This window comes from Dipteris shenzhenensis, chromosome 23, assembly GCF_047967505.1.
Source record: "Dipteris shenzhenensis isolate YYH24624 ecotype China chromosome 23, Dip_SZ_1.0, whole genome shotgun sequence".
In the NCBI taxonomy this organism is placed as follows: Eukaryota; Viridiplantae; Streptophyta; class Polypodiopsida; order Gleicheniales; family Dipteridaceae; genus Dipteris; species Dipteris shenzhenensis.
In genome coordinates, this window is record NC_141618.1 from 22,398,031 (window position 1) to 22,421,205 (window position 23,175).

Consider the following 23,175-nt stretch of genomic DNA (forward strand, 5'->3'; position numbering starts at 1 on the left):
TGCTACGTTGATTTTGAGTCTTAGATAATTACTATACTAGTTAATAGTTACTGGTAAGGATTAAAGAAGCATTTTCAGGAATTCTGGCACACTACAACACCACGGAGGCCTCTCATGGTATCTATAGATGTTTCCCAGGGGACCAACATAACAAACATGCAGATGCCGAATACTCTTTTAACGTTTCCTACAATCAAGCATTTTTTAAGAACTATGATTACCTTTGCAAGCAATGTACAACAATGCACTTCTATAAACAATAAAGTTGGTCAACTTTATTGACGAAAAAATTCTGCTTCCTTATCCTATCTGGAGTTAAAATAATTTTATGGACACTTGTTTCATGAAGTTCTTCAAGCCTTCTGGTGCTTATTTTGATTTATAAATCACTTGTCTATACTGGGGTTTTGGACTCTTTTCTCTTGCTTATCATGTTTCCTTCAACCGATGTTGATAAAGCTCGTGCTGCATATCTAATGTTAACAATTTAAGTGTAGGTCCTATGGCTACTGCATGAGGCAAATGAAATGGAACATCTTATTCCAATTACAGAATTTTATAGCAAAGAAATCAGCAAGAGTGCAGATTTACAGGTGCACAAAGTCTTCAATGCTTTGCAGAATTCTGCTAGCATCCTGTTACTCAAGAAAAATGATTTTGCAAGCTATTTCAAGCTCAGTTTATATCATGTTTGGCCATATTCATAATGTTCTGTGCATGCTTTCTTTTTTGGAAAGGATTACTGGAAGAGTATGATGAAATCTGACGAGAATCGCCACTGTGCCTTCATCTCTGCATTTAGCTGATTGAAAAAATACGTAGGGATACAAAATTGCACGTGTTTGACACTACAAGCCAGTAGTGGTCACTGTGAACGTCTGACCTTACAGGAATTAATGGTCTGCTATGTAATGATTCTGAAGTAGAACTGTTTTGCATTGAAGGGAGAATACATGAGGTGGCGTCATTATCAGTATGAAAAGGATCTGCATCCATTCATCTCATTATGCCAGGTTGAATTCTTGTCTCATTACGTTTAAGCAAAGACAACTCCTAGCCAAGAAGTCCTTGTTTCTGGTTTGTAACATACGTGATCAGCCAAAATGAATGCAAATGTGATTCTTGTCTGTCATGACAGGTTCCATTTGTGTTGACACCAGAAGCAAAAAGCAGAGTCTTACAAGTACGTACTGGGTTGCAAACAAGGAGAGTAGTGCTTTGTCAATTAACTGCATTTGTGTTTCTGAAATAGAAGTATTCTGATTTAATTGATAGGTAGAAGCTGCTATTCAGAAGCAGAACGTGATGCATGTATCAATGATCCAGCATTTTCTTGGAGATTTCCATGCCAGCCCTTTTTTAATACTCACGGTATCGCAGAACTAAGAGAACCCACATTGCTGTAAATTGTCAATATTTTCACATTATCTTGTCATTCTGTTATCGTAGATTGTGAAAAGAAACAGGCATATTCCACGATTTTGATCTTTATGCAGGTGAGCAGGAATCGTTTGATCCAGGACACGTTAAGGCAGTTGAATGTGGATGACATCAACTACAAAAAACCTCTTAAGGTCTGATATTAATTTTTCCTGTGAAGCTCACAGTTGGTATTAGTATGGATCTATTTTCCATATTATTTCTCCTGTGAATGGTGTTTCAACTGCTTTGGTTATCTGGGCATTATCCTTCATGGACATGTGATAATTATTAAAGCTGGATAATGATGTTCTGTTGACTCCTGTCTTGGGCAAGCCAACTTTCGTATTGAGGCTTATGGTGCACACCTCTAGGTTCAAAGAGTTTTCAGGTTCAATGTAAATATTTCAAAGTCAAAACATAAGTTGACCATTTCTTGATTATAATTAATGAGTTCTTCTTTTATTTAATTATGTTCAAAGAGTTACCTTTATTTGGTCAAAGTCTTGACTCCGGTCAAAGATACTTAACCCTGGTTAAGTGAGCCTAACATTGGTTGGGAAGATCTGGCTTCGGCCAAGATGGTTAACCACGGTTAACCAAGCAATTAAAGTGCTGACTTTAGTCAAAGAGTGGTGACTTTGGTCAACAAGACTTGGCTCACACCAAGAGGGTTAACTTCGTTAACCAAGATGTGCCAACTTCGGCTGGAGAGACTTGCCCGTAATTAAGGCACTTTGACTATCGGTCAACGCCCTTAATTATGACCAAGAGGGTTGACCTCGGTCGACTAAGAATTGTGTTCTATGTTTTGTTCATGTGTTATTGTTCAGTGGGGACATGCAACCACAAGTTGCTAGGATTTGTCTATGGTTTGATTGCATGCAAAAGCGTGCCATTAATGAGTACCATGGTTGTGCGCTTTAGTTGTTAATTGCAGGTATCAAGTGGGATTGAAAACCCGAGCGCTATAGAGCTTGACAAGCATGTAGGGGGATGTTCGCATGACCAATTGATTGGAGGACTCCAGAAGTAGCCCTTTAATGGCATGTAACTAGATTTTAGTTAGTTGAATTGACAAGTGGCATGTTGCCAAATGAATGAGCCTTGAGCTCCTTGTAAATTTATTTATGTTTTGATTCTTTGTAACGGGGCTTCAACGCTGAACTCTGTGTGTATTCAAATCCTTCAAGCAATAAAAATACCTTTGGGGGGGTCCATCCTGATGATTGTCCTGGGCCCTAGCATGTTTGCAGAGAGAAAGAAAGAAAGAAATTTTATTAGAATATTCGAAAGACTGATGGGTCTATGAGACTGAAAGAAAACCTGATACAAATCACAGTAAGGGTGGAGCTACTGAAACGAGCATCATCACCCGTGTTGAATCCTAAGTCTGATCATACATAATCAAATACATCTAGATGTAACAATGAAAAGAAAAGGACTGGAGCGGAGCGGAATCCTCCATATGTCATGTTGCCCTGGTTGGTGCATAGCTGGTGATGGGATGCTGCACCCGTAAGGGGGTGCCGTGCGTCTCGGTCTCCTACACGAGGGACCAGAGCCACCGTGACTCCCATGGGATGTCTAGACAATGACGGGAGGTCCCCCCCCCCAGAGTGATCTGTGTGTCCCCTCGATGTCTCGTGTGTTGTGCTGCGGTCGTTGGGTCAGGGTCTCTGCCACGTCTGCGGCTAGACAGTGGACGATCAATGTCACTCGATGGGAAGAACTCTATGATCTTGCTCTGAGAGGTGTCTGATGATGTGGCCAAGGTCGCCTGAGTAAGTACTCTCTGTGTCGGACCCCCTCGTGAATGAAGGCCGCGAGACATCGCTGATCTGGGTAGGCAAGGAATCTCGAAAGGAGCCTGGAGCTGTCTCTGAAGAGGCAGTGGTAGTGACCTCGAATCTTGTAGTACACTGGGCACCTGAAAATAAAATGCTCCTTCGACTGAACCTCCTGACAGTCGCACAATATGCATAAGCGATGCTTCCTAGGGATCCCCTCTGCTCTGCCGCTCTCTATGCGGAGGTGGTGTGATGATACCTGAAACTGTCCGATGGAGATCCGTAGTGAGTGAGGCATATGAAGCTCAGTGTATCCCGGTGGTGTGATGAATCCCTCCTTCGAAATACGAAGACAGTAATCTCTGTAGAAACTCAGCTTCACCGGAAGCTCCCTCGGCTCCAATCAGGTCCTAAAGGTGTGTAGCTGCAGGACATCCTCTTGAATGACCTGGTTGGTGTCTGGCCCGATCGGGATGGTGGGTGGGAGTACCAGAGGGGCATGTAAACTGTACTGAAAAGGAGGTATCCTATCGATGTGGAACCCTAGTCTCACAAACCATCTGTGAGTCCGTGCATACCAGCATCGCTCGTCTCCCTCTGCTGCCAACCTCATGGAGGAATTGAGAGCCCCAACCATGGCAACCTCTGTCCCCCTGATGTGCAGTCCCCATATGATCTAACCCGGTGTAGATATGTGATGGTTTGAAAGGCTACATCTAGCTGGAGTGGAGAAGCACCAAACTCGGCCTGAATGATGTGATGTGATAGAGACGGTTTTTCCCGGATCATCCATGAGAGCATGAGGATCTGTAGGCGCTCCACCCGTGTCCACTCTATCTTTGACATGTCAGGCCCCCAACAAGGGCTGCCATACATACCGGCTAGTCGGACCAAGGAGTCAAAGAGAAGAGCCTTGGTCCGAGGGTCGTGGAAGTGGGAGTGGAAGCATTGTCTCTCTAGCCGAGCCAGTGAGGCGTATCCCCTGCTCAGTGTGGCCTGCATCGTTAGTCTCATTGTGAAGATCGGGCCGGAGAAGATGACCCCCAAGTAAGGGTATGAGGATACAATCTCAACTGGTGACCCACCGAAAGTAACAGTAAACTGCTTCGGTTGCATGTTTGCTCGAGAGGTGTTAAAGATCAGGACTTTCGTCTTGCTAAGGTTGACCTCCAAATCATGGGATAAACAAAAAGCCCGCAGTGCATCCAGGTGTCGCTGGAGCCCCTCGGGTGTGGACGACAAGAGTGCCACGTCATCTGCATAAAGAAGAATCTTGATGATGATCTCGGCAAGTGAGCAAGTGGTCCCTCCGAGCGCTCCCATGAAAGTCTCAAGCTCATCGATGTAGAGGCCAAAAAGGGTCGGTGATAAGGGACAACCCTGTTTGACCCCATCCGTCCAACTTGCGCCTGTCCGAACTCAGCCTGAGACTCTCTCATACAGTGTCATGACTACCCAGATGATCTCCTGATCAAATCCCAGTGTCTGTAGGTGTGTGATGAGACGAGCTTGAGGTACTGTGTCAAAGGCATTGTGGAAATCCACAAAGCAGCAATATACCCTCTCCTTCCGTGATCTGGCCTCCTCAATGACACTCTTGAGTGTGAGTATGTGATCCATAGTCCCATGGTCTCGCTTGAAACCAGCCTGACCCTCTGCTCTGAGCCCTCTCATCTCTGCGAACAGGCTGACCGATGCATCTAATACAGGCTCATAGATCTTGGACATCACATGTCCAATCATGATAGTCCTATAGTTACTCGGGTCCATGGGATCCCCTGCCTTGTGGATGGGGGTGATGGTGTTGAGTGTCCAAGTGCGGGGGAAGCCAAGGCAAACATTGTCATTGAATAGCTTTGCTAGGATCGGGGCCAACGTGTCGATCCCATATGCGATAAACTCAGTGCATAGCCCCTCGTGATCCTTAGCTCGGCCATTGTGCAGTTTCAATGTCGCGTCCTTGACTACTCCTCTTGTGAACAACGTGCAAGTGGTGGGGCGAGGTGTGTGTATGACATCATAAAGATGGTGTGCATACGTGTGCCAGGGTCTCGTGTCGGTGAGGGGTGATGGAGACCTACGCTCAAGGAATCTCCGCCAAAATTCCTTAGAGTTGTTGCTGTACAAGATGTGCAGCAGCTCCTCCTCATTTCGACAAAGAAATGCCTACTTCTTCCGACGTATGAGACGTCGGTACTTGTGTACCATGTCTAGTGTATTCGGGAGGTGACATTTGGTTTCAAGTCGGAGCTGTCAGCGATAAGCCTTACACTCCGCATCGTACCAATTGTTGTAGGGTATAGAACCAAGAGGTGGTGGTCTAGTGGACCGTGTGGTGTGGGGAAAGATTTGGAGGGCAGCCTCGTGGGGTGTGCGACTAATCAGCGCAGCACGGTCCTCTATGAGTGGCATGTGATCGATGTTGCTTAGGAGTCTGTTTAGGCGTCCAGAGTAGGCTGGTGAGACGCTGTGATCAAAGTGTATGTCATGGTAGGTGTCATGCTTCCTATGTGGGGTGTGTGGTGTGGCGAAGCGTGGGGTGGCGATAGTGAAGAATAGGTATGTGTGATCATCTCCTGGAGGGAGTGGTGCTACGGTGAAGTTGGTGATACATGAAGTGAAGGTAGGGGATCCCATGATGTAATCTACTACACTAGTGCCCCCCCCGTGTGGGAAGCAAGTAAATCCACCTGAGGAGGGCCATATGTCAAGCCCGTTGTAGATGATGAGATCATGCATCTTGCCCAGATCAAGGAGCGCGTGTCCATATGGTGTAACAGGTCTGTGTCGGTCCAATGAGGTCGTTATCATACCTGCTCCATGTAGGTCCATGTCTGGTAGCATGATAGAGTCATCTCGGAAGTCCAAGAGTGGTGCTTGGCATGTGCTCGTCCTGGCATTGAAGTCCCTAACAAGGAGAACTTTCCCGCGGGCTGAAAGGTCTGGGATATCCTGATGTAACGGTGCATATGGCGATGTCTCACCCTCCTCTCGTGCCACTCTGGCGAAGTGGGATGTGTCTGGCGGGAAGTAGTATATTGCTTGTTTGTGCGTTGGATCCGGATCCACATGAATCAGGAGTGTGCGTCCTTCCTCTCAATGGATATGGCTCCAGCGAGGGAAAGCCTGTACAATACTGCGACCCCGCCTGATCCTCGGACTCCTCCTGTATCCCTCATCTCATCCGTGAAGGCTGACTCCCATGTGTAACCACTGACTATCGGTACATTAGCTGTGTCTGAAGTTTATAGGGGCTGTTACATTAGCTGCTCGTAGTGAATGAAGGACAGGGCAGATTTGAATTGGTATCAGAGCTTGGCTCAACTCTTTCGTTGGAGATGATGGTCTGAGCGCAAGGCAACAGTTTCCCTTGCAGATAAGGTTCAAGTGGGTCAAACAGCATCGAATTGATGGAAACCTGTATTGCGCTGCCTGTTCGTTGATCTACGCGAATGTGTGATCAGCGTGGCAATTGAGGTGTGGGAATGAGGAATTAAATACATTGGAGAAGGCGTGGGCACAAGAGACAGTTGCAAAGACAATTTCTACCATCAGTTTCCACCTACTTGTCAGACTTTTCCTGTCAGTCTGTGTGTGAGAGAGTTGCCATTCTCAGATTTTGGTTGTAGTAATGGCTTCACAGCAGCATGCTCAATCATCCCATGAGGGAATGGCAGAGTCAGGTACACAAGGTAGAGGCTATACAGATAAATAAAGAGAATGCCTAGAGAGAGCTGATTACTCAGTCGGGAGAGGCAACAAGCGACCCCTTGTTTCGCAAGATGGTACAACCTCTCTTTGAGAAAAAGCCAGAGAAGTCTCCCTTTAAAGTAGATCAAGAAGAAGTGGTGGGCAAAAAGAGATCTTTGAGTTTTACTCCTCTTTCCACAGATGACACATTGGGAAAAGAGTAAGAAGTCTCGCCATAAGGACAACAAAAAGAGGAAAAGAGCAGGTCCTCTTCCCAAGAACAAAAAGGTGAAGCATCATCACAGTTCATCCAGTTCGTCTTCTTCTTCTAGCTCTACATCATGATGTAGTCTTAGGTATGCCTTGGTTCCATCGCAAGGAAGTGAAGTTGACTCTTCCTGAAAAAGTGATGGAGTTTGTACATAGGGGCAAAGTACATCGTATGGTTGCTAGGAATAGAGGGGAAACTATTCCCATTGTATCAAGTAGTTCTGTTGGAAAGAAATAAAGTCTGCAGTTTCAGCTTACATGGTTTTTGTAAAAGAAAGAGATGTTGAAATGCATGCTGAAATAAGTGAGGCAGATCAAAATAAATTTCAATTTCTTGAAATTTTTAAAGATTGCTTTTCTGACGCTTTGCCAAGGGAGTTACCCTCTGAGAGACCGGAAGATCATGGCATAGAACTCATTCCTGGTAGCGAGCCACCCAATAGGCTCCCATACAGAGTTAGTGCAACTCAGTGAGAGGAGATTATGGCTCAGGTGCAAGACTTGTTGTCCAAGGGGCTTATTCAGCCCGGTTCTTCTCCTTTTTGCTCCCCTGTACTATTGGTACAAAAGAAAGATGGTTCATTCCGAATGTGCGTCGGTTATCGCACTCTAAATAAAATGACCATCAAGAATAGATTTCCTATTCCGCGCATTGATGATGTTCTAGATCAGTTAAATGGGGCTTCAGTTTTCAGCAAGATAGACTTAAAGAGCGGCTATCACCAAGTGAGGATATAGCCTCAGGATGTGCATAAGATAGCGTTCTGCACTACTTTTGGGTTGTATGAATATCTGGTGATGCCTTTTGGATTGACTAATGCCCCACAACTACTTTCAATAGGATGATGAATCGCATCTTCCAAACCTACAGACAGTTCACTGCTATCTTCTTCAAGACATAATTGTCTTTTCTATAAGGAACATCTTGCTATAGTTTTTCAAGAGCTGAGAAATCACCAACTCTATGCAAACAGCAAGAAAAGTGAATTGTTTCGGGAAGAGATCTATTACTTGGGGCATATAATATCCAAAGATGGGATACGGATGGATCCGTCCAAGATCCGAGCCATTCAAGAATGGCCACAGCTGAAAACTGTGCATGGAGTTCGAAGTTTCCTAGGCTTTTGTTCTTACTACTGAAGATTTATTAGGCATTTTGCGGATATAGCTGCTCCACTCCACGATCTCACTAAGAAAAATGCAGCTTTCAAATGGGGAATTACACAAAAGATAGCATTCACCACACTCAAGGAGAGGCTGACCACAAAGCCAATCTTGATAGTTCTAGATTTGTATCAGCCATTTGATAAGGATTGTGATGCTTGTGGGGAATGTGTTGGGGCTGCATTGCATCAGAATGGTCATGTAGTGACCTATGAGAGCAGGAGACTCCAGGATGCAGAGAGATATCTGGGAATCTATGAGAAAGAGTTGCTGGCTGTAATTCATGCCATCCATCCATGGAAGCATTATCTTTCGGGTGTAGATTTTACTGTTAAAATAGATCACCAAAGTCTGAGATACTTTGTGACTCAGACAAAGCTCTTCGAGAAGCATATGAAATGGGCAAATATGCTGTCAATGTACCATTTCAGATTTTCCATACTCTAGGAGTTCGGAACAGAGTTGCAGACGCCTTGTCCCGAAGACCCTAGGTCAATAATGTGACTATTGCTTATCATTAGGACCTAAAAGACATTGGAGAGCAATATGCTAATGATGTAGATTTTGGTGAGATTTTACAGCAAATGCAAGAGGGGCAATCCAGCAATCACTATTCTTTGAAAGATGGGTATCTAATGAAAGATGACTGCCTATACATTACCCAGCAGATGAGGAAAAAGATTTTGTAAGAAAGCCATGTACCTCCCTATGCTGGGCATAGAGGATTTATAGCAATAACTCAAGCACTAGAGAGGTATTTCTTTTGGCCAGGAATGCGGAAAGATATACATCAGTTTGTTACTGAATGCCTTACATGTCAGAAAGTGAAGTATGATAGACGAAAGGCACCTGGCCTACTTATGCCTCTTCCCGTGCCTCATGCACCGTGGGAAAGTATTGCAATGGTCTTCATTTTTGATTTGCCAAGATCAAAGTTAGGGAATGATGGGATTTGGACTATCATTGATAGATTCAGCAAGCAAGCTCATTTTATTCCGGTTCGCAAAACCATAAAGGCAGGTCTTATGGCTAAGCTTTTCATGGCACAGATCTTTAAGCACGATGGTATGCCTAGGTCCATTGTCAGTGATCAAGATCTCAGAATGACCATCTATTCTGGAGAGCTTTATTTGATAATATGGGGACGACGAATCTGAATTTTTCTTCTTTCCATCCCCAGATAGATGGTCAAAGTGAGGTAGCAAATTCTACAGCATTGGATAATGCTGAAATGCTACGTGGGTGACCAAGGTTCAGACTGGAAAAGTACCTATCATTGGTAGAGTTTACTTACAATAGTACAGTTCACAGTTCTACTTGGAAAGCCCCCTTTGAGGTCATCTATGGGAAGGTGATTCTACCACCTATCCTGAGGACCAAAGATGAAATATTTGCAGCGGATCGGTTTGTGAGAGACCTCCAGACTGCTTCCAGCCAAGTCCAGACAGCAATTGAAAGGTTTCAAGAAAAACATAAAAGAGCTGCAGATAAGCATAGGATGCCAAGTGGATGGATGAGGACGTGTTGTTTGATCAACCACAGCTTTTGGATGTTTACAAGGAAGCTTTTCAGTTGAGGTCAACTGAATAGAAGTCGAGGAGACGTTACTAGGCTGTAAATATTCCAAAATCAAAGCATAAGCTGACCATTTATTGATTATAATTAATGAGTTCTTCTTTTATTTAATTATGTTTAAAGAGTTACCTTTATTTGGTCAAAGTCTTGACTTTGGTCAAAGATACTTAACCCTAGTTAAGTAAGCCTAACCTCGATTAGAAAGATCTGGCTTCGGCCAAGATGGTTAACCACGGTTAAAAAAGCAATTAAAGTGCCGACGTCAGTCAGAGAGTGTTGACTCTGTTCAACGAGACTTGGCTCACGCTAAGAGGGTTAACTTCGTTAACCAAGATGTGCCAACTTCGGTTGGAGAAACTTGGCCATAATTAAGGTGCTTTGACTGTCGATTAACGCCCTTAATTATGACCAAGAGGCTTGACCTCGGTCGACTAAGAATTGGGTTCTATGTTTTGTTCATGTGTTATTGTTCAGTAGGGGTGCCCACAAGTGACTAGGATTAGTCTATGGTCTGATTGCATGCAAAAGCGCTAACCATTAATGGGTACCATGGTTGTGCGCTTTAGTTGTTAATTGCAGGTATCAAGTAGAATTGAAAACCCAAGCGCTATGAAACCTGACAAGCATCTAGGAGGACGTTTGCGTGAGCAAGTGCTTCGAGGACTGTAGAAGTTACCCTTTAGTGGCATGTAACTAGATCTTAGTTGAATTGACAAGTGGCATGTTGCCAAATGAATGAGCCTTGAGCTCCTTGTAAATTTATTCATGTTTTGTCCATGGACAGTCAAGGACGAGCTATGTAGGTCAATCTCTCAGCCTTGGGTCACGTAAGAAGTCAAGTCCTTGTTCACTAATACCCACTAGAGAACAATAGTTTAGTGTTTCCATCTTAGGGTTTTGGTAGGGTCTAGGTCTCAGCCTAGGGTAAAAACATACATATTCTTTTGGCTTGTGGATCGGAGGAGGGATTGGCTGAATGAGAATCCATTCACCTGGAGTTCTTGCAGATTTGGCTTCCCCTTGTTTGTGCACAGATGCAGGAAATTGCAGAGTTCAAGTCCCTTAGCCCTTTGCTCCAGAAATACTCCCTTTCTTTTGGTTTTGATCCGATTGAGGAAGCCAAGAGTCACGTCTATTTTCATTAGATTCCCTGAACCTCCTCACGCGGACCTTTGTCTCCTTCCTTCCATTGGAGTCCTCATTGGCATGGTCTGTGTGGTAGCTCTACTTCTTGGATTTCTTTGCTCAGCGATAGAGTTGGATGGGGTGCCATACGTTAGGATTCTTATCGCTGACCATAACATCACCAAGGACAAGATTTTGCTTCAACAGATAGAGGAATTAGATAGCGGGACTAGGACTAGTGCGAGCAGGAAAGGTTACACTTCCATTTTCAATGCAGTATCAACAACCTTAAAAGATCAGAGGATAAAACATGTGGTCTTGCCGAAGCCTGCGGAAGTGTGGAAGCTAAGAGGCCTATTCAACCAACCAGTAGATGATTATATGGGAAATCGTATGCATATTGAAGGAGTGTACGAAATTGACAAGGGGACCACTATATATAACTCTTTTAACAACATTTTTGTTGATCTTCAACACACGTGCAAAGGAGAATGGTTGAGTTTTATGGTATGACATTAGAAGAGTGTAAGGGGCTTTGAAATTTGTTATAGAACTGGATGAATGTGAAATTGTCAAGGAGAAAAAGATTGAACGTGTGACCATCACTCTAATGAACAAAGCTCTTGATCCCTAAATTACAACATCAGACTTAAAACACTTCAGTATGCAATCAGAAAAGCACATTTGGTGGCTAGGCGCATTTGAGGTAAGCACACACTTGGATTGAAAGTAGTCCCCCCCTTTCTTATACTTCTTGATCCTCTCACCAAGCCTCAGTGTTTACGTGGGACTGGTGCCACAAGAATCATCATCCATCTTTGCTAAAAAATTGTGATCCTTCCCTCTCCTCACAATAAGCTAGGGACTGCTCCTGCTCCATGCCAGCACAAGGGCTCCGAGGCTTGCCCCGCTGTGTGCCTTGTCCTCGGCCTGTTCTAGGCCCTATTTGTCCCCCTGAACTGTTTGTGACGTGCTATTGCTCCAAACCCGACTTATATCTGTCACGATCACAGATGGTGGGCCAAACTGGATGCTTGTGGACACAATCGACTGTTTGAGTACCCGTGAGCCCTTTCGTTTAATCTGTGTTTGTATGTTAGTCACGACTGTTGCGCTTTGTTTGGTGTTCTTCTCTTTGTATACTGTGTATTACAAACAGAGATGTTTGCTTTGAAGTGCAAACAGACCTGTTTTTGTGGACTGTAGTGTGGTGATATGATAGAGATTTACAGCATCCAAAGCTCTATACAACAGTAAGAAAAAGTGCAGAATTGTGGTCCAGTATGGACAGGTGACATAGTGACGTGAATTTCATGTGCATCTAAACCCGTGGCTACACTCATGGATATTTTGGCCGCGAGGGATTAGCCTAGAGGAAGTGTCTACTTCCTAGAATTTCCTACTGATCACGGTGGGGATTGGCCTAGAGCAAGCATCAACTTCCTAGAAGTCCCTGGTACAATTTGTAGAGCACCCACTAGGCCCAAGTGCTGGGGCAAGGCAAGGCTAACCGGGATCTAAAAGTTGGGCCCAAGGAAAACCAATGTTCATTGGTTGGAGGGAGGGTTAGGACTTTAAATGTGGGGACAAACCACTATTCCATTGGTTTGGAAGGGGTAGACTTTAATGAGGAGCCACGTGGCAATTCCTCGTGCAGACCTACCTTTCCTTTACTCTTCTCCCAAGAAAAAAAAAAGTACGGAATGGACGTTTTGAGTCCTTGCTCTCATTCTCACGCATCCCGATGTATTTTGCTTTCACCTTTGTCTCTAAGGTCTTTTTCCAATGCTTCCAAATGGCTGTATGGAAGCATTTATTGCTAAGCTATGGAGCAAGGCGGACTGTAAGGAATCTTCTTGCTCGCTATTGTACTGCCTCAATTTCTTGCTGTACAGGCTGGGGCTGCTGCTGTTTGGGCTGTTTTGGAGCTGGCACACACTTCAAGGCAGGTTTTTGGAGCTGCTTGGGACTTCTTGCTTCCATTCTAGGGTTCCCTCCTTTGCAGAGCAGCTTCTCTCTACTGTTTTTTGGCTTCTTTACCCGTGAGCCTCGCTCTTCCCTCTCTATTCAGCTGTCAAAGTCTCTATCCTCACTGTCAAAGTCTCTATCACCAGTTTGATGATATTTATAGCCAGCACCTGAGTGGTCTTCTCCGTCCACACCTTCTCGATGCCCTACCCTCCACACAGGATCGGTGGGACCTTGTACATACCTCCATCATCTCGGCAGCCCACAAGTCCTTCCCCGTCACTTGCCACACATCCAGTCCTCCACCAGTCGGTCTTGTGCCTTGTAATGGATGGTATGATGAGGAGTGTAAAGAACTCCGCAGGAAGCTTCGCCTTGAGACACAGGAGAAGTCTCCCCTCATTGAGACCAAGAAGAGTTACAAGCGTTTGGTGCGACGCAAAAGGTGCCAATTTCTAGCCCGGAATGAGGAGGAGCTGAGAAGTTTACTTTTCATTTGTGATTCCAAGGAATTCTGGAAGAAATTCCTTCGCTTGAAATCTCAAACTCCTCTTACAGACCCGCAGGTTTGGCTTGCCTATACTTCCACTTTATATGATATTCCAGACCAACCACAGATCGACTTATCCCATGTGCCTAGACCCACCTCCTCTGCCTTATTCTCATCCAATAGTGTCCGAGCAGCAGCTCATCGTTTGAAGACTGGGAGAGCTAAGGACCATGATGGATTGCAAGCGGAGTATGTAATCCATGGGATTGATGCCTTAGCTACAGTCCTCTCCCGTCTTTTTAACGAGTCCATTTGTACAGGTCTTCCACCTAGTTGGCTAGAAAATACTATAGTACCCATACACAAGTCGGGGGATCCTTTGGAGGCGTCGAACTACAGGACCATTATGATTGGCCATGTCATGGCCAAGATTTATGCGACCATTCTAGAAGGACATATAAATGACCATGCCGAGGCGACAGGCATGAGAGCTAGAGGGCAGGCAGGATTTCGTGCAGAGCACTCGACTCTAGATCATATCTTCACACTCAGGGCTTTGATTGAGGAGGCGAAGTCACGTAAGCAACGGCTCTATTGTTGCTTCGTGGACTTCAGAAAGGCATTTGACACTGTGCCGCGTTTCAGACTCTTCCAGCGACTTCGTGACTTGGGATTCAATGGGGAGATTCAATGGGCGATCATGGCCTTGTATGAGAGAGTCACAGGTAGAGTCAGGACACGGGCGGGGCTGTCGGGGAAAGTACGCAGTACGATAGGGGTGAAGCAGGGGTGTCCTTTGTCTCCGACACTCTTCGGTCTCTATATCGATGAGTTAGAGATGTACATACAGACGATGGGTGGTACAGGTTCTTTACTGGCAGGATCCACGATACCGATTCTCCTCTATGCAGATGACGTGGTTCTTATTTCTTCCTCCCAGTAGGGTTTACAGGCACATCTCCATGCACTCCACAGCTTTTGTCAGGACAGAGGGTTGTCTGTAAACCTTGGGAAGACCAAAGTCATGGTCTTCAACACGTCATACCAGGTTTATAGGAGAGGCGAGTTCTCTTTCACATTTGATGGGCAGGAGGTGGAGCTAGTCAGGGAGTATACATATTTGGGTGCCACATTTAGAGGTCCAGTCTTCACCATGACGCATGCAGCACGAGATAGGATCAGTAGAGGGCATGCCGCCTTGGCTCTTCTCGAGAGGCAGTGTGCACAGTCACATTTTCAGCATCCCGACACGAAGTCCTTACTTTTCGATACGTTGGTGAGACCTGCAGTCATGTATGCTAGCCCCTTTTGGGCAGGAGATCTCAGTGTTGCAGATTGGAGACGAGTAGAGAGGTTACAGATCATCATGTTCTCCAGATTGATCAGAGCGAAGCCCACGGTACCACATCAGATTACGTTCGCAGAGTTCGGAGCTACACCCCTAGCGCTAGATGCAGCATTTCAGTCAGTTACATACTTGCATAGGATCAGGGCGCTCGGAGACTCAGCAGCAGGCAGAGCACGATTACCGTGGCTAGCACTGACATCCTCGCAAATGTTAGCGGAGAGAGGTCATACTTTTTGTTGGTACCACACACTCTCCACATGGCTCACCTCGCTGGGCTTGGATATGGATAGGCTGCCACCATTTCGATACAGCATAGATGCCCCTCGCCTCCCTCTCACTCGACATGAGCTCAGCCAGGTTATCAGGGCAGATTTGTGGCAGCTACACACGTTTCGCACTTGGGTTCATCCCACGGAGCTTCCTACGAAGATGGCCACATATCGTGACCATTTTCTCAGGATTTCAGAGGATGGCTTCATCATATCCCCAGGATATATCGGCGTTCATATGTCGCACTCACTCAGGATTGCCTTGGGCCAGCTCAGGGTATCTTCCCACAGATTAGACGTTGAGGCCGGCAGGATGCGTCGTACAGCTACCGGACATAGACCTAGGCGAGAGACTAGGATATGCCCTTGTTGCACTATGGGGGAGGTGGAGACTGAGGAGCACTTTGTTTGCAGATGTCCTTTATATTATGAGATCCGTGGCAGATTTCACTGTTTATTTGGGCACGGATTTGGACCTCTCTCTCGGATTATGGAGTATGAGGATTAGTATTGCTTAGCGTTGTTCATCAGGGAGATCACCAGATACAGAGAGAGATTCCTCAGAGAGCACCGTCGCATCCCTGCCAGAGACCTGGTTATTCATGAGGAGCAGGACGAGGCGCAGGACCATGAGCACAGAGATAGCCCATCTTGCCAGAGAGCACCGATGGTTCCACCCCGAGGATGTACATATGACATGATCCGGCAGCACCGCAGGATGATCTTACACAGAGGCCGTACCCGTCGCTTTATTTCTAGACGACGGAGGATGATGGCAGATTTTCGGAGGAGATTGCTCCATGGAGACTTGGCACCGCCAGCAGCCCATTTGACACTTGCCCAGATCTTCACACTCATGGCAGGAGGCATGGTCGATGGCCATGACTTCCATCATTTCTTTGGATCACAGACCCCTTAGGGAAGACGATGTTCCTCATATTTCATATTTTACATTTTGTATCTAGGCATTTTTGGTACTCTATTTCATTTCATTTTGTATCCATTTTTGGCATCTTAGCGGTATTACGATGAGGCCACCTAGTTGGCGCATCGTCGATGATGTATTTTCCTTTCAGATGATTTTGTGTCCCATAGGCCATGTATGGCCTTCCGTGGACCTTTAATAAAATTTCTTTCTTTCTTTCTTTCTTTCTCCTTTCTCCTTGATTGGAAGCGCCTGGACAAAGGATAGGTGCAAGACAGAGCCATGGACAACGGGTATGGGTATTCTGACTTCCTTTGGAGTCCATTTGTCCTTTTTGAAGTCTGTTATTGCTCTTTTGTTATCGGAAGCCCCCTCTTGGCCATACAGGCTGTGATTTGACACCCAATTATAGAGGATGTAACCAGTTTTTTCCTGTATTGAGGCCATTTGCTCAGTGTGGGAATTGTATTGATGTGTTGCGGCCCTGAGAGGCCGGTTAGTGGATTTTGGGATTGCCAGACCCCTAGAGGGATCCTTTGGTTACATTTCAAGCCTTGAGGCTGTTTGAGCATTTGTTTTGGACTTGTGAAATGCATTGCTACTCTTGGTTGGACATAGATTGTGAGAAAATGCCTTAACCTTGCCTGGCAATTGGGTGCTAGTGGGTGCACTGGAATTGGATGCATTTTGAAGCCAAGTGCTGACTTGTGCAGTGGACTGCTGGTATAGCAGAGTGCAAGGGTCAGCCCTTGGTGTAAGAACTTTATTTTCCATTGCCAAAGGAATTAAATAAATATTGAAAGGGGTGCCAAGGTATTTGGGGCCAGTGTGGTGTCTCGTGTTTGAATTCATTGAACAGTGGCACTCTATAGCGTCCATCAAGTTTCTTTTTCCAATTTGTTTGTAAGTGGTTTTGTATTTAATGAAGTGGTTGAAAGATATGCAATGTGGCTGTAAATGACATGGATGCTAAGCTAGTTACAGTTTACTGTCCTTTAGTTTAGTGAAGGCTGGTTTCAATGGGGAGGTGATCAGACACAAAGACTCTATAGGAGAAAGTGAAACCGGCCTCTAATCACTCAGAGGGCAGTAGAACTAAACCTTTAATCACTTCAGCACTTATTTACAGCTCACAAAGCATATATCACAACCATTAACCATTGCATGATCACCATTTGGCATTTACCCATTTGTTCACAAACAAAACCACTGAAAAAGGGATGGAGGCTAGAATGCCCCTGCTCAACAAACATAGACAAGTGCACCCGATTGGCCCCAAACACCGTGGCGCCCCTTTCAGTATTTCTTTATATTTCACAGTGAAATGATTACAAGTTGCATCCGAGAGACCTTCCCTGCAAGTGAGCACGTAGCCCCAATTCACTGAGCCTTCTCAAGGCTTTCAAGCATAGAACACCATCACATAAGTGCACTTAACTCATAGGCTCAACTTAAAGGCATTCTCTTTTCCAAGTGTAATTCCATTGGATGTCGAGATGCAATCACACTGCACCCCACTGCACTCTCTTTGAGTGGTTTCCAGATGGCATTTACAAAGCTTTTCAAAGCTCCAAAATAATATCAGCCAAGTACTTGTAGCATTGCCTGGGCACCTGTGAACCAAGAAAGAGGCGGCACACGAGGCCAACCAATAGCTTATGGCAAAAAGAAATTGCAGCAGCAAAATCACAACTCACCAAGCCCTGAAAACTCGAACCAAGTCCTCAATCGCCAAGAGGACATAGTAGCCAATGCCCAATTGCATTCTCAGCCAAAGACGAGTGCAAAGGCATGAAGAAAGAGCATTTACAAGAGCCGACCAGCAAGAATTCCACTGAAAAATGCGAAATGAAGCACTTTTGTCGTGAAGAAGTGGGAGTTCTTGGGCTCAAAAGAAGCATGCTTCAGAGAGCAATGCATTGAGAAGGTTTTGGAGAAAGAAAGAAAGAAAGAAAGAAAGTTTATTAAAGTCTTCAGGAGACCGTGAAGGTCTATGAGACTAAAGATAACTGATATAATGAGCATAACGGTGGCGGTCTCAAAACTGGTTTTTCTCAAAACGAGAAAAACTAGTCAACCAGCTCGTGGGACCACTCGAAATTCAACAGAAAGCTGTAGCTTTGCAAGAGGAGAGGCCGAGGAGGCTATAGAAGCAAAAAGGTCCAAAAAAAGCCACTTTTGCAAATTCGACTAGCAAAAGAAGTGCTCAGCTCACGGAGGCAAAAGCGTATCACTGCGAAGGGGAGGCAGAGGGGAAGCCATCAGGCCAAATAGAAGTCGAGGAATCCAAATGGGTGAGGAGTTATGAAGAAAAACGGAATTTAGCTGAAGGAGGCTGAAAAACCAGTCCAAAATCTCAACAAAGGGAGAAGATGAGAGAGAAAACCACACATGTGAAGTTTAGAAGGCCCAAGAAGGTCCAGGAATGGCAAAGGAGCATGTAGAAGGCACTAGAGCCACTTGGAACTCTAGGGGGGCCACTGAAGGTACATGGCCCACTAGGGGGCCCATTAAAAATGCCACATCATCATTTCCCAACAACCACTCTTTTAATGCCTTTGGGCCTAGGGATTAATTACGCTTATGTGCTAGGTACCATGCCGCATTTAATTACACATTATTAAGCCCATGCTTGGACTTTTAAAACCAAAGTTGTCACGGTCTTGTAGTACATTAAAGTACTTAGAATTTCACGCCCCTGTGACAGGAAGAGAGGAAGTGTAGTTTGATTTGGACAAACACGTAGAAAATAAATGATGCCCACAGGTGTAAACCAAAGTTGTCACGGTCTTGTAGTACATTAAAGTACTTAGAATTTCACACCCCCGTGACAGGAAGAGAGGAAGTGTAGTTTGATTTGGACAAACACGTAGAAAATAAATGATGCCCACACCAAGACATGCCACTTCACAATGAAGGAGGTTAGCCAAATTGAACATTACAAAAGGAAGACAGAAATGCAAGCACAACGAGAGAGAGTTAGTTAAGGATAATGCAAGAGGATATGACACGAATATTGGATTAAAAAACTAGCCACCATGCCTCACGGATCAAGGAGCTGTTATCACTCTCAAAGTGGAGAAGGAAACCTTGAGGGCACATGCACAATGTGAAGAGGGATAGTTTCAGCCACCCCTCAATGATGAGCTGAACACAATCAAAGAGCAGGTGAGGAACCTCGAGGCACAAGAAAAGAAGAAAGAAAGTAAAGTGTTGGAAGAATTCAAATCAGCAAATGAGAAACTTAGGAAGGAGATGGTTGCCATGCAGGCTACTATGCAGCGGAAGCATGCAGAATTCACCCAGCAATTAACTAAAGGGAAGGCAGAAATGGCACTCCCTGTAAGACCTGAATGAAGATGAGTACGAATAATCTACCTACAGCGGAAATGTGGCACACCACCAAGGCCCTGCATGTTTTCCAACTAACAATCCTCATCTCGATGGGAGAACGTAGCATGGAACACCTTATCCGACCTTTTGGCGGAAACAAACCCCTCCATGGGGAAGACCTCCTACTCGAAGAGTGAGGGAGGGAACCAAGTGGAGGAAAATCCATGGGGAAAAGAACAGGTCCACCTAAGGAGGAAGCCACGTGGTGTCAAAAGGAATACTAATCACAACCTCATCAAAGGTGAATGGCACAAAATCCTTGTCAAGAAGGTTAGCTAAATCCACCAAGGCTGAAAAGTAATTCCTGAAAAATCAGGCCTGGCATCAGGGCATGTAAAATCCCTGCAGTCGAAAACTGGAGAGTCAGTATGCACAACCCCCTTCCCTCGGTCCACAAGGGGGCACGCCGACAAACAATGGGGCTGCTCTGAAGAAACATCACTATGAAGATTTGTTGATGCTAGAATGCGGTCAAGGTGAGGAGCTGCAATCTAGGCAGCCTTCGGAGCAGCAATTGGGGACACAACCATAGCAATAACCTCTTGAGCTGAGCAAGGAGTGTACGGTGGAAGATTGTGTACGACCCTGATGTACAGCACTTGTACAGCTAGGATGAGGCACCTGCTAGAGCCGCATCTAGTGGGGAAGAAAGGAAGGGAGGTAGAGCTAGAAGGAGGGCAGGAAGGAGTGGGTAGCTTGCACGACCGAGAGCTGCTCAGTTGTGTGTTTCTCAATGCTCTGAGTCGACTGTACCTTTTGATCGATTCTTGGACAAGAATACATCAAGTATGTTGTGCTTGCTTTGTTTTTTAATGATTGGAGGATCTTGTCCATGTGTATTTGGAACTATTTTCACACTCTTAGCAAAACCATCAATTGTTTTGAGTTTGGATGTCTTTGGAGCATATTTTATGTTAATAACTGGTGAAACTTTCCAGTGTCCACCAACTTATTAAGTTGTATCCACTTTATTGCACAGGTTATCTTTGAAGGAGAGGCTGGTGTTGATGAAGGGGGAGTGACCAAGGAGTTCTTTCAACTTTTGTGCCATGAACTTTTCAATGTTGACTATGGTAAGCCATATTTAATATAATGTGGCATTAATGGTAGGATTAAGCATTCTCACTCTCGTCCATTCCAAGTGGGAGATGCATAAATTGAATATTAAAAGTGCCAATCTGCAAAATTTATATATAAGCAAGTTGCAAGTAGCATGATACTATGTACCTTTTCTTGTAAAAAACTTTTTGCTTAATATGCACATTGTGATTAACAAGATCCAATTTGTTCCCTCCTTTTGAGTATGAAATACAGATCACAATAGTTATTCCAGCAAATTTTGTCTAAACCCGCTCTTGGCTTTGCTTTCACTCTCTTTAATGCTTATCTTTTCCCCCTCTTCTCTTTAACCGTTTAACTACAGCTACGCTTGAGCTTAAGCTCTCAATGCTACAAGTCCACAAATGGTGAAACATTTTCGCATATAGGATGCCATTGTGGTAGGGACGTTACTAGTTTAGTAGTGTTAGAAGGACCGATTGCTAAGGTTCAAGAGTAAAATGCTACTTATGATACTTATTTTGGATTGGGTACTTGTCCTTTGTGCCGGGGCTCTTTGCTTCATCACTCTTGAGCATTAGGCTCTCCATAAAACCTGAATGCAGTTTCTTCATGCTTTTTGCCTTATATTGTCTTAGGAAGAGATATGCATTGTGTAAGTTGCTTCATAAAGTCGGATTTTGTTCGGGAGAAACCCAAAAGTCTGGCCATTGTCAGTACTCTAAGCAAGTGGAAAAACGTGGGTGACTATCGTCGGTTGAAAACCACACTGTCTCCTTTGTTTTGCCACATGAGTTGGGCATATTCTCTAGATATATGTTATGTTGTTATAGTAAACATGAAAATTTCAATTTGTGAAGTCTTCGCCCAAGTTATAATATTGCCATGATTATTTCTGTCTTAGCATTGCATCTATTAGCTACCTTTTCTAAGGTACTATTGATTGAGGAGAGACTAAACTGAAATACACTTGTAGCATTAATGAAGCCAATGTGGACTAAAATACACAAAATATTAATCCTCATAATCACAGGTACTCCCATCAATCTACGAGATGCCCAAGTGATTGCAAACGATGAGTAATGACAATCTCGGCTAAACTTTATTGTTCTCATGTAGCTTTTAGGAAAAAATGCCTTTGTTGAGATTGGAGCACACCAAAAGAGATCAAGCTTTATTCTTAGCATCCTCTCAATTTGAGGGTGTGAAGAATAAAGAAGCAACAACAAAGCCTACTAGGAAAGACAACATATTTAGTTTTGATATGAGAAAGAAAGAAAAAAAGAAAGAAAGAATATTTATTAGAGTCTTCGGAAGACCGATGGGTCTATGAGAGTGAAAGAAAACCTGATACAAATCACAATAAGGGTGGAGCCACTAAACAAGCATCATCAACCGTGCTGAGTCCTAACTCTGATCATACATAATCAAATACATCTGGGTGTGACAATGATAAGAAAAAAAGACTAGAGCGGAGCGGAATCCTCCGTATGTCATGTCGCCCACGCTGGTGTCCGTCAAGGGCTGTTGTGCTTCTCGGTCTCCTGGAGGAGGCTCGACGTAAGACCCGAGCCACCGTGACTCCTATGGGACGTGTCTCGGGTCTAAACAATGACGGGAGGTCCCCCAGAGTGATCTGTGTGTCCCCTCGATGCCTCGTGTGTCGTGCTGTGGTCGTCAAGTCGGGGTCTCTGTCATGTCTGCAGCTAGAGACTGGACAATCAATATCACTCGATAGGAAGAACTCTGTGATCGTGCTCTGAGAGGTGTCTGACGGTGTGGCCAAGCCCCGTCGCCTGAGTAAGTACTCTCTGTGTCAGACTCCTCGTGAATGAAGGCCGCGAGGCATCTCTGATCTGGGTAGGCGAGAAATCTGGAAAGGAGCTCAAAGCCGTCTCTGAAGAGACAGTGGTAGCAACCTGAAAATAAAATGCTGCTCCGACTCAACCTCCTGACAGTCGCACAATGTGCATATGCGATGCTCCCTAGGGATCCCCTCTGCTCTGCCGCTCTCTATGCGAAGCCGGTGTGATGACACCTGAAACTGTCCGATGGAGATCCTTAGTGAGTGAGGCATATGAAGCTGAGTGTACCCCGGTGGTGTAATGAATCCCTCCTCGGAAATACGAAGACAGTGATCTCTGTAGAAGCTCAGCTTCACTAGAAGCTCCGTCGGCTCCAACCAGGTCCTAAAGGTGTGTAGCTGCAGGAGATCCTCTCGAATGACCTGGTTGGTGTGTGGCCTGATTGGGATGGTGGGTGGGAGTACCGGAGGGGCATCCAAACTGTACTGAAAAGGAGGTATCCTATCGATGTGAAACCCTTGTCCCACAAACTATCTGAGTCCGTGCATACCAGCATCACTCGTCTCCCTCTGCTGCCAACCTCATGGAGGAATCAAGAGCCAACCATGGCAACCTCTGTCTCCCTGATGTGTAGTCCCCATATGATCTAACCCGGTGTAGATATGTGATGGTCTGAAACGCTGCATCTAGCTGGAGTGGAGAAGCACCAAACTCGGCCTGAATGATATGATGTGGTACAGATGGTTTCTCTTGGATCTTCCATGAGAGCATAAGGATCTACAGGCGATCCACCCATGTCCACTCTATCTCTGACATGTCAGGTCCCCAACAAGGGTTGCCATACATACTGGCTGGTCGGACGAAGGAGTCAAAGAGAAGAGCCTT

The 23,175-nt window shown here is 45.1% G+C and overlaps 1 protein-coding gene across 3 annotated transcripts in view; it reads left to right on the forward strand.

Annotated features, from left to right (window-relative positions):
* The window catches only part of LOC147887121 (uncharacterized), a 189,252-nt gene that overhangs the window by 102,750 nt on the left and 63,327 nt on the right, over positions 1 to 23,175 (forward strand). For all 3 annotated transcript variants that reach the window (XM_087394913.1, XM_087394915.1, XM_087394914.1), the window contains exons 18-23: positions 498 to 593; positions 945 to 1,013; positions 1,139 to 1,183; positions 1,276 to 1,371; positions 1,497 to 1,574; positions 20,406 to 20,499. In XM_087394913.1, the coding sequence (XP_087251039.1) occupies positions 498 to 593; positions 945 to 1,013; positions 1,139 to 1,183; positions 1,276 to 1,371; positions 1,497 to 1,574; positions 20,406 to 20,499 (478 nt within the window). The remainder of the gene's footprint in view (positions 1 to 497; positions 594 to 944; positions 1,014 to 1,138; positions 1,184 to 1,275; positions 1,372 to 1,496; positions 1,575 to 20,405; positions 20,500 to 23,175) is intronic.